Source organism: Pteropus vampyrus, unplaced genomic scaffold (assembly GCF_000151845.1).
Source record: "Pteropus vampyrus isolate Shadow unplaced genomic scaffold, Pvam_2.0 Scaffold172, whole genome shotgun sequence".
NCBI lineage: Eukaryota > Metazoa > Chordata > Mammalia > Chiroptera > Pteropodidae > Pteropus > Pteropus vampyrus.
In genome coordinates this window covers 909,027-921,516 of record NW_011888953.1, presented here as the reverse complement: position 1 = coordinate 921,516, position 12,490 = coordinate 909,027, and the positions used below count along the sequence as shown (strand labels likewise).

The 12,490-nt window shown below is 39.5% G+C and overlaps 1 protein-coding gene across 1 annotated transcript in view; it reads right to left on the bottom strand.

Annotated features, from left to right (window-relative positions):
- PLCXD3 (phosphatidylinositol specific phospholipase C X domain containing 3) overlaps positions 1–6,536 on the bottom strand; it is a 143,208-nt gene extending 136,672 nt beyond the window's left edge. The window contains exon 1 of the mRNA XM_011370678.1: positions 6,434–6,536. Within this exon, the coding sequence (XP_011368980.1) occupies positions 6,434–6,536 (103 nt within the window). The remainder of the gene's footprint in view (positions 1–6,433) is intronic.
- Positions 6,537–12,490: the final 5,954 nt, after the last annotated feature.

The window sequence follows — 12,490 nt, the reverse complement described above, 5'->3', positions numbered from 1 at the left end:
TGGCCCTCATAAACTCATACTTGAGTCTTAGGGCAAGGGGCCAAAACAACAAAAGAATCAATAAAAATTCAAAGAGTTCTTTTGTTGACATCCATACCAGGAAAAAGATTGCAAGGTTCTGGCAGTGTTGGCACTCACTCAACAGTGATGGCAGACGGGGTCAACAGTAGTAGAACCTGGCATCAGCAGCGTCCACTATGCTGGACCCAGCCCTGGGAACTTTCGACCACAGAGGAGTCCAGGGCCCTTGTGAAATATTAACATTCCCAATGTTGAGCCTCTATGGACATAGCAGAGGCCCTAGGGAGACAGCCAGCAGTAGTAGAGTTTGGGGTATAAAACTATGAAAGCACAGTTCCTCTATGTGTGAAAGCAGCGAAAGTGAGAGCACCCCACAACTTCCCCAAAACAGGAAAGAAGGAAAATGGCAGATAGGTGGTAGCCCCAATGATTGCCTTATAAAACACTAAAGAATTTATCCATAGATTTCTAGAACTATTTAGAAATCCATTAAGGAGGTACTTGGGAGGGGTCAAAACTGACAACATAACTCTGATTTTACCTTTAAGCTGGCAGAATTTAGAGAAGCTACCTTTTGTATTCCTATATCGTTATTTGCTAGTCTTCCTTCACGAATATTCTCTATTGTTATTGCTGATGCATGGTACTCAACAGTCTTATTCCTCCTCTTTGCAATTTACTCTATTTTGATTGGGTGGAGTTGGAATTAAATAAGAGAAAATAAACTCTAAGTAGGAATATGAGAAATTTTTCTATGAGTAAAGTGCGTGAGCCTTAACATATAAACATTTTGGCAACTTAAAAGGCTTTTTTTTTTTTTAATTTTAACAATTTATAATACTGATTATGCCAAACAACTAAATTCAAAAAAGTGAGTTATAACCACATTTATGCATGTTTCTATTCCATGTATGCCATGCTTCAAATAAATGAGGCATGGTTTACAAATACAAAAAAGATTCATCATTTCCTTTCTATTGAAAATCAATTTGCTGCTTACCTCTGTTTCAATGGCCTTCTGATGCTGCTTGTTACTAACTTCGGCATTCATGATGCCGCTATTACTCAAGAGCAATATTGAGAAGTTCTAGCTTATAGATAAGTTAAATGAATCTGGAACCTATAAATACAACCAAAGTAGCTGGACCTGTTAATGCAACAAAGAATGAAACCAAATGAACAAAGAACCAATACAGGGATGTTTTCTAAATTGTCATTAGTGACCACTAGCATCACCAGATGGGCTGATTTTAAGTGCTGTTGATGGCTGATATCAACAAGCAGCAGGATTTTAAGGAAATGAAGGGAAAGGTTTATTACATCTATCACAAGGCCTAATTTGAACACTTAAGTAGCAATTAAATCACATTTATTGTTCAAGGTGCATGATGAACTGTAATGTCAGTTATCAGAAATGTTCCCAAACTGGCCCATTAGCCTTGAGTAAATAGGAGGTGCTGGCTCTAAGCCTGATTGTAAATTTGAACATTCATAGATAGACTGCATGGACAAATACAAAGAGCTTAGGCAAAGATGCATATTTAAATTTGGCTCTGCCACTTACATAAAGGATCTCCTAAGAGATACTCTAAAGCGGTATTTCTCAAATGTTTAATGTGTATATAAATCACCTGATCATCTTGTTAAAATACAAATCATGATTAAATCAATCTGAGGGGTGGGGTCTAAGATGCTGCGTTTCTACCAAATTCCTATGCACATTGATATTGCTGGTATCCGAGCCAATTTTGGAAAGACCTTAGATAATTATTGATAGAACATGTGAAAAACACATGTGTACATGAGGAAACACTTTGTGAACTATAAAATGGCTTAAGTATTACTTTATATTGATGAATAATAGTCGGTGACTCCGTTCAACTCATCCAGAAAATGTCCTAGTAGAATAAATTATGTTCTAGGTGTTCTTCAATTTTTCTTCTTTAGCAAAATCAAAACAAAATGAGAATTAGAAAGGCAACACAAAATAGGTGTTCTTCCTGAACAATTTTGCTGGTTTTTGGTTAATCCGAAAGATTAACTTTCATATCACTATCCTAACTATAAAGATATAATTAAAAAGCCTGCTTTTAAAAAGAAATTTGTAATCAGACCCCATCCAAGATTCATTCTTTAGATTATCTCATCCCAATCAAAATAGAAATAGTAAATTACAAGGAAAAGGAAGAAGACAGTTGGCTCCAGGACCACTGGCAACAACAAGGAGAGAATGCCATGATGGAAGAAATTAAAAACTAATCAAAGCAGACACAAGAACACAGAAATCAGAGCTGAATGAACACCTAGTTTCCTGAAGTAAAACTTTTTTTTCCATTGGCGTTGACATTTTCCATAAGAAATGAACAAAATTGACAGATACAGTTATTGATTTCTGAAGCATTTCTGTGTTCCTTATCTAAAGTATAAGCAACAATTCCTAATCAAGTGTTGGTTCACAAATTGGCCATGGTACTCAAGGGCAAGGAGAGATCAAAGAAAGAGGCAGGCCACTCCAGATTGGTAGGTGGCAGGTTTAATAAGCAGGGGAATTTAAGTAGGAGCTTTGTCTTGAGCGACCACAAGATGAGATCTCTGCAGTAACCTGCCAGATTCTTAAAAGTTTGTAGAGAGACCTTAACTGGATTCAGTCACATATTCCTTCCAGATGGCTTCAACAACACATTGCTCTCTCAAGGCAACGTCCTTGAAAAAGACTGTGGCTGTGGAGACATGAGCAGAATATACATCCCAAGAATGGGGAGCAGGTAAGAAGTCTCTAATTGCCTGGGCCCAGCTCAAGGGTCAACTGGTGGTCACATTCTCTCAGTGAACTCCTCCAACATCACGAAAACATACACTTTCTCTGAGGTTCCAGTTCCACAAGATTTTGTCCAATCCTTCATTATCACATGGTCATTTGTAAAGAAGACTTTCAATACATATTGGAAAATGCTTAGCAGATCCCTTCCATAAAACAGAAACCTTTCCTAATCATTTAGGTTTTGGACAAAATGACTCCCTGTCATAGACCCAGATCACCAAAATGTCATCCAGATTAGGCAACAGCTTGCTCGTTCCATGATGGATCTCTTTACAATGGTTCTGGAGCCACCGTGATTCCAGAATTAAAAACTCTGCTTCAAAGATGCCAGAAATTCATCAGACTCACCAGAATTTCACCTGAATTTTATTCTATGTTCCTGCTTCCATCCTGTTTATCCTCTCACCTGCTTACCTGAGAGGAAGCATCATTCATAATCCAAAATGCCAGAGTATTGTTAAACAAATATGTATGAATGAAAACTTAGTTTGGTGTTACCAGAGAGAGGAAGACATGATAAATGAGACTAAAATCTGAGTGTCATTGTATTCTGATAACACCATTCCTTTGAAAGATAAATTGAAAGTAAAACTACAAATACTAATTATTAACTTAATTCTTTAGGCCAGTCAATACCAAATCATGAGGCCATTTAAATGCAAAACAGCCACTGAGAAATTTGGTTCTGAATGCATTCAAGATATAGGCACTGAAAAATGTTTAGAGATGCCAGAAGTGCACTTGTGGTGGTGGGGAGTATCACACACCTGCAGATTGTTCTTTGCACTTGCCCTGGGTAATTTGGTTTAGCCGACCCAAGTGGGTGGCCTCATAATTAGGCATCTCTTCACTCTCCAATTGTGTCACCTAAGAAAACCTGATGCTTTGAGGATGACCTAGCAGCAGTTCTCTTCCACAGGAACACTTGTGCGGTACATCAGGAGTGGTTTTAAATGGTGGAGATAATTACTTAATTCAAGCTGTAGCAACTGGCCAAGTAAACATGTAGCAGCCAGGAAGCTATTAGCATGATTTTAAGGCAATTATTCCATTAGTGTTTAATAGTCTCCAATTAGTCTTCTCTGACTATGGAAGTTTGAATGTCTTTTTTCCTCCCCAAATTCTCACAGTTGAGTAATACAGAAAGGTACCAAAACCCATTTTAAACCTAGATTTATATGTATGGATCTACCAAATCTATGTTACAGAATCATGGGAGAATTCAGGGTGTAGATTTGGAAAAATGTTTGGGTTTTTTTTCCTCAGAAGTATTGGGAGTGAGAACGAGAGGCTTTTCAGGGGACCCACCTGGAGTATAATATGAAGAGGGGTTGGGAAAGCAGTGGAAATTCCCACTGCACCCAATGCTGTCATCTTTATGTCTCTAAGACAACCAGAATGTCAAAGTCTCTGAGCTCAGGCTTTCAATTTGTTCAATGGGGAGAAAAAGGAACATTACCCTGTTCCTGCTAAAGCATATTTCCTTGTTCCTTCAATCTGGCTAGTACTTGTTGCTGCTGAGTTATCCAGAAATAAACACCAAAGCATTTCCCCCCCAACTCCAAATTTAGGAGATATTCCCTAAAGGACCACTTTAGGAGGTCAGATCACTGAACTGAGAGTAGGTCATTTGCCTTCATGGAACTGCAATTTTTCCATTTGTGAAATGGAGTTAATATTGTACCAGCAATAACTGCTTCACAAGGGATAGGGAAGAATTATGTGAGCTGGAGTACATAATAGGGCTTTGCAAAGTGAACCATTACAGAAAGAGATTCAGACCATCCTTCAGAATTAGCAGTGTCACCTTAGGCTTTTAACCTCCCTGGCTCCCTAGAGAGTCACGTATCAGAAGGCTGGCATCAGAGACCTTGCCCTTCTTATCTTCTATATGTGTACAGAAATCCTCAGGTGAGACCATATGAAAATAACCTTAAAAACCGAAGAAAAAGGAAGAAAGAAGATAGGAACACCTGTGGAAGTGAGTGGAATTTTGCCAACAAAGTTGTGTACTTTCTACTGTCTCCTTCAAAAGAGCAATCCCCAGGCTCACCCACGTAGCAGGGTAAGTGTAGCCTGGAGAAGTTGGATTGTTCTTTTCTTTGGAGACAACTGGGCTCTTGGGAAGCTACCTCTTGAAGATGGGCAAAAAGAGACAAAGGTTTCGCTTCTGGAGTTGGCACTCAGAGGTAGCATGTGCCTATCATCTTGCGAACATCCACTTGACTAACGACCATTGATTTGTTACTGATCAATTCCAACGCTGTTGGTTAGAGCCTCTTGGAATTTTCAAGAAACACCTTCTTTTGCTGCTTCTGCTTCTTCTTTTTAATTATTCTTTTTATTTAAATTATCTTTTCCCTCAGTGTTTGAGAGGGGGCGCTGGATGGGGCAAAGCAAAAGGAGGTAGACCAGAAGGTTGAACTTGGTAATTGGGCTCAGCTAGGAGCAGAGGTGGACTACCTGTCGGTAATTTGCCCTCTAGCCGGCTCTGGAAGGATAACACGTCTGCTCCCTCGGCCCAAGTAAAAAGTCTAATTGGTAACGACGTGTGGCCGTATCCTCGCCTGTCACCGTGGTACACTGTCCTAAAACGTCCTCCCTCCTGCACACCTGAGCTAGTAGCTGCTGGGGCGCGCACCCGCCCCAGAAACCTGCCGAGTCCTCTGGTCCAAGTCGCGTGTGCCTTGCTGAAGCTTCGGGATGCCTCCTGTCGCTTACTCGGCTTGCCCAGGCTTCCTTCCTTTTAGGCTATCTGGACAACGGCGCAATCACCTTTTCCCCGTGGTCTGCCTGTTAATCCCACCCCTCCGCCGCTGGTCAGGCAGGCTACCCTGCCCGGCTTCTATCCTGAGCAACGAACGCATGGTCCGCAAGGGTTCGCTCTCCAGACCCGGGCGCTATTCGTTGCTAACAGCACTTAGACTAAAATCCAGACACTGGCCACCCGGCCTGGCCCTCCGGGTCCACGCAGACTCCGAAACGGCGCCCTCCGCCCCTCGCCCCCAGTCAAGGGCAGCGATCATGCCGTTGCCCGTCCCTCAACTTTCATCACTCTTGGGGAAGCTCTTTGTCTCTTTAAAGGAGACCGGGGGCAAATATTAATGACTGGAGTAGGTTCTAACTGTTATCTCTACCGAACTCGCTGGATTCCGTGACAGGGATAGAATCGGAGGTCCAGGAGCTGGAATCAAGCCCCTAGGACACCAGCTTGCGCTCACCGCGCACCGTCACCCTACAGAACCAGAACTCCCCACCCCCCAAGTCTGCGGAGAAAACCGAGGGAGGGGGCACCAGGCGCCATCCTAGAGCCAAGCCTTTCCCCTGCCCCAGCCTTCTCACACAGCCTGCTTCAAAAGCCGGGTCGAAAGCAGTCACCTTGACTCCCCGTGCCACGGTCCCCAGAGGTTTGGAAAAGGCCAGGAGGCCGGAGGCACCCAGGCACGCGCTCGCCTGGCCCGAGACCCACCCCTGGAGACGAGTTTCCCTCCCGCGGGCATCGTGGCAAGTTACCACTTAGTGGCATATAAAGCAGGGCGGGGCAGGTGAAGCCGGCACCGAGCGCAGGGTCCACCGCCTCTGTGCGCCTACCTGGGATGGCTAAATTGGTGAGAGGGATGCTGTGGATGCTCTCCGGTAGAGTTGCCATCCAGTCAGCGAATTTCAGCTCGTTCTTCCCCTGAGACGAGGCCATCGTGCCGGTCGGCGTGCCGCGCGCTGGTCCCCGCACTCCTCGGGCAGGCTGGCAGGCTGCTGCCGCTAATCCAATGTTTGCTCCAGCCCCGCTAGAGTTTACACTCCGCTCTGCGCCACACCCACAGGATGGCGCAGACACACGCTAATTTTAATAATTATTCAAAACACCCCATGCTCCCTTAGTACCTTCGCCAGACTCCGCTGGAGCTTTTGTTCCTGACGTCCGCGCTCAGCTTTCTCCTCTCTCCACTCCCTCCCCTCATCCCTCCTCCCTTCTTATCCGTCCTATGCGTCTCTGCCTTTTCTCGCCATTCTGCAGCTCTCCTTGGCTTATTCTTTTTTTTTTTCTCTTTTAAATTTGGTTCACCCAGCTGCCTTGTCCATGGTCTTGCTCGGCCCTTTGAGGCGACTACCTGACCCTGTTTGTATAAAAGACAGTGTTGTGGTTGAGCCGAAAATCTTAGTAGACTTTGGGATGCTAAAACCTCCTGGAGAGCAGACTCTCACATACCGCCTTTCAGGAGTTTGCATTCTTACCGAAGAGCGTTCTTTTTTGTAAGCTACAACAGGTTATGTTTTTCCCTAGCCAGAACCCACAGGCCTGCTTGTAACAAAATGGTGGTCTTTATTCACCACTTTGCCTAATTTGGGGAGTAGTTGGCAAGTGTTCTGTCAGCAAAGGGCAGTCAAAACTTGGTGTTTGCTACTTAATCCTTTGCATCCTGTTCCAGACGTTTCAACCCCCTTCATTTCCCCGGTCATAAGAAATCCATGTCATTTCTATGGAGAAAGCTGTCTCCTCTCTCTCATTTTCATGGCACTCAGGATAAGACGAAAGCCTGATGCTAGAAAAAGTTCACATTTTCTAGTGACATACTGTAATTATTGCCAGTAGCATTTGGTGGAATTTATTTGGCACTAGTCAAAATGATCTATGTGATTGTCTGAATTTTCATTCCTTGGCAGACGAGAGAGATGTGCCAAGGAATTTCAAGAGAAATTTCAAGAGAAATTACTCATTGAGCCTCCAAAGAACTGTCTTGATCCACCTGCTCTCAGATGAGAAAGAGGAAAGAAATCAAGTCTGACAAATGTGATGAGTCCAAGGGTGGCCTGAGTAGGAATGATAAGCAATGGACTGAAAATGTGCTAGGTTTTTTCAACCCAGAGAATGTAGATGCAATGGGACTTCTGTTCTTTGAGCCAGTGGTACGTAAACCCTTTTCCTAAAGTAAGTGCTATTGGGTTAGGAAAATGAAAATCAAGGAAATAGAGAGCTGCAAAACATAGGAATTATTTTATTTCAGTTACCATATAGCATTAAAAACAAGTAAAGCTTTGCTTATTGTACAAGGATGCAGAGCTCAACAAATATTCCAGAGAGGGAGCATTATGAGAATGATGGAGAGAGGAGAGATAATAGCTTATCCTTGTGATCACATTTTCCATTCTCCCATAGAATCAATTCTTAGCTTCAAGAGGACATGATAGGGTTATCTTTAAGAATGAGGAAGATGTACTGGGATTTTTCTTCCCCCAAAAATCTTAATATTCTTGCTAGCACAGTGGAATTATATCCTTTCGATAAAAGTGAGAATTTAGCTCATCCAGGATCTTGGTCAAGAGACCTACAAACACTACCCTTCTGAGGGTTAAGGCTGGTGCCCTGTGAGCATCATTGGAGGGCAATGAGGAGGGCTCAGATCTAAAAATCAACTGCTCTGTGTCTGAGGAGTTTAGGCAAGTCCTCTAGTCTCTGTCAACCCTTGTCTCCATTATAAAATAGAGATAGTAACTCAGAGATTCATAGTGAAGCTTTCAGGAAAAAAGGTATATGAAAGAGATTTATTATCAGCAAAGCATCATACAAAATGTGAGATTTATGTTTATTAAGAGCATATGTGTATTTCCCTTTCTTTGCCTTTTCTGTCTTTATAAAATATTCATTTTCAAGTAGATGAAATAATTATTGAATCTTGGGAATATTTATAATAAGATATACTTTTAAAACATGCATTATTCAAGTGTGTAGAACTTATGTATCTCTAAAAGATTACAAAGAATTTTTTAAAAAATGAAACCACCTTAAATGTTGAGGAAAGGTGCCTCTATAAAGAATCATATACTGTATCCTTTGGTAAAGCAAACAAATAACCCTCCCTTGTTTTATCTTCTTTGAATGTCAGAATTTTTAATGTATTGGTTTTTACATAAAACTTCACATTTCTCTGCATGCAATTCAGTAGAAAAGAAAAGGCTGGAAGTTGATAATTCTGAATTTCTTTCTCAGCCTTATAATCCATTAGGCAATTTTATGACCCAGTTTCCCCATCTTTCTATTATCAGCTCTGCCACCACTAACTAAATGATATGAGGAAAATCATATCATTTAGTTAGTGGTGTGATTTCTCTGGGCTTTAGTTTGCCCATTGTGCTACTCAGAGTTTCTCAGAGAAACAGAACCAGTTAGATAGATATAGATATAGATATAGATATAGATATAGATATAGATATAGATATAGATATAGATATAGATATAGATATAGATATAGATATAGATGTATAGATATATAGATATAACACATACATACACACACCAGTGGGCAAGGGGTGGGGGGAGAGAAGAGGGAGAGAGATTTTAAGGAATTGGCTCATGTGATTGTGAGAACGGGTAAATCTAGACCAGCAGGCCAGGAACTCAGATACAGTTCCTGTGTTGCAGTCTTGGAGTAGAATTCTTCTTCAGAAAATGTCCATCTTTGCTCTTAATGCCTTCAACTGATTGGACGAGGCCCACCCACATTATAGAAAATAATCTACTTCACTCAGAGTCAAATATTTGTATATGCTAATCATATCCAAAATGCTTTGACAGCAATATCTAGAGTAGTGTTTGACCAAACTTCTGGGTATCATAGCCTAGCCAAGCTGACACATAAAATTAACCATCACAACCACTGGCAAACTAAACTAGAAGTTGTTACTGATCTCTAGGGCCCTTTTTGACCCTGTTATTCTATAATTATGTTTTCTTTATAATTCTCATACATATAGCTTCAGGAAATATCAAGAGAAGAAATGTAAATATTTACCTTAGTTCTTTTACTCCATCCAGACAACTCAAGGTATGGATCAACATTTTTATCACTACAAAATACCAATGATTTTTAATTGTAGGGTCAATAGTAGCCAATCTTTTTAAAAAGACTCCTTTAAGCACAAATGGAAAGAGAAAAATGACTTAATGCAATGGTTTCATGCTATTATTAAAATTTATTCATGTAATCCTCAGCTATCCATTAAAATCACACTATGTATAGTTTATAATCATTACTACGCATTTGGAACATTTTTTTACTTCATATCCTCTCTCACTCTAAAAAAATACATGTCTCTTTGCTATGTATTTTCCTCATTATTTCGTAATATTTCTTAATTGTTGGAGATACTAAATTTTACTTTTTCAATTAAATTGATATTGAATTATGTTCTGAAAAATAAGGTTTCTTAGAGGTCAGAAAACATTAGAACACATTTCAGCAGAATATATTTTTAAAAAGGAACTCTTTTTAAAACAATTCAACCAAATCATTAAGTGTCCAGAAATATACATTCATAGAGTCAAACTTAAAACATATAGAAAAGGGCAATAAAAAAGCCTTTATGAAATTAATTATTAATAATCAATGCATTTTTACATTCTCTACAAACTCTACTAGATATTTCATCCAAAAAAATTTACTGTATTTAAGTATAAAAATGCTTCTTGCACTTAAATTCAAGACAAAAAAGTGATAATCCCCACTTCCCATCACCATTTTAACTCTGCAGAGTTTCCAGTCTTATTTCTCTTCTCTTCTACTACATCTATACCTGATATGCCAGCCCCAAATAAACTAATTAACACTCACTGAATATCATCTAGTGGTTGCAATTGCAGGCTATAGGATCTGAAGGCCTGGATTCAAATCCAGGTTTTCCTGATTAATTTCTGTGAGTTTCTTGGTTTCCTTAACTGAAGTGTGAAGAATAATTATTCTTTCCTGGGCATGAGAAAACATAAGGCGCTATGAAGCTTAAATGAAGAATGTAAAGTCTATTGAAGAGAATGGAAGCTTAATAAACTATAACTCATTGTTATGCTTCTTGCTACCATCATATCTTTCCTTTATGCTATTAAATCCACATGGAATGCACTTTTATGCTTTTGTTTGTTGAAATTCTTTCTATTCTAACTCATTTTTGCAATTTCCCTTACTATCCATAAATTGAAGTAATCTTTTTTTTTCCTGCACATCTATTGCAATTTTTAATAGCTATCTTGTAGTATGTCTCTAATTCTTTAGCTAGTCTTAAAGCATTAACTAGACAGATAGCTAACCCTCTAACTCTCACAGTGCCTAAGACATCCTAAGGGCTGATGTGATCATCAATTTACGTATTTCATTAACATGTATTGAGTGTCTATTATATGCTCTATTTTAGAAAAAGAAGATAAAGCAGCAAATCCCTCACTGAGTTTATGTTTCAGGCATAAAGTAGCAAATGATAGCTTCTGGCTGAATAAATAAGTGATCTGGCTGTATCTCTCACCTCAATGTCAAAAACTCTCCTTTACCATGCCAATATTTTAGCACTTCACAAAGCAGCAAGAGACTTATAACTCAGTTTTGCAAATAAATTTTGAAAGAAAAATTGTTTCAGAATTGTTTTGCCTCTCTTGACTATTTCCCCTAAGCATTCCCATCCCCAGTGCTGTCTTGGAAAAGTCCGTGATGACATTTGGAAGTAACATGATCTACTCTTCTAGATTTCTAGAACGTGTTTGATTTCTCATTTGATTGGTGAGGGTGGAAGGGAAGGAAGGAAAGAGATTGCTTTAGGATCATATGTAGAATCAGAAAAATCCTAGAACTATTATACTCATCATTGCTTTAAAAAAAAAAAAAAGACCATAATTATACTAATGTTTATAGCAGCACTATTCACAATTACCAAAAAGTGGAAACAACATAAATGTCCATTGACAGATGAATGGACAAACAAAATGTGGTATAATCATACAATAGAATATTATTCAGCATTAAAAAGGAAGGAAATCCTGATACCTGCTACAACATGGATGAACTTTGCTAAGACAATATGTTAAGTAAAATAATCCAGACATGAAAGGAAAATACTGTATAATTCCACTTATATGAGTTACCTAAAATATCCAAATTCATAGAGACAGAAAGTAGAACAGTGATATCAGGGCTGCAGGAGGGGAGAATGAGGAGTTACTATTTAATGGGTACAGTTTCAGTTTAGGATCTTGAAAAATTCTGGAGATGAATAGATAGTGGTGATGGTTGCACAACAGTGTAAATGAACTTAATGTCACCGAACTATGCACTTGGAAATAATCAAAATGGTAATTTCTATAAGAGGTATATTTTATCACAACAACAACAAAAAATGAATAACCAATGACTGTTGAACAGAAGACCATACTTATTTCATCAGTTATTAAGTTCCCATCATAATAATTTAGTTTATCTTCCAGCCAATGACTACCAGGAACACACCTAAAATTATTTAAATTGGGTTTGTTGCTTTTTGCAGTGAGTAAGAATGCATATCGTGAAAACCTTGAGACATCTCAGTAAGAAGTTATCACTTTTTACAGGATTTGCTCTTATGCTAAGTGATTTGGGGGAGAGTTTAGGAAATGGGTCTTTGCTCTGATTTGGATGCTGTCAGAAAGTGGTGAGGTGAATAATTCAATAAGTATCTTGGTAAATCTCATCTGGAAGCAGGAGAGGCTAGACTAAGGCTAGAGCTGTAATAAGTGAAAAAGCACTTGTAAAAATGGGGGGTGTTGAATCATTTTGTGGCATGAAAAATATTCATATTTTGTCTGTTTTCATATCTGATTACAGAGGGCTTATGTTTTCTTCTTATTATTATTCA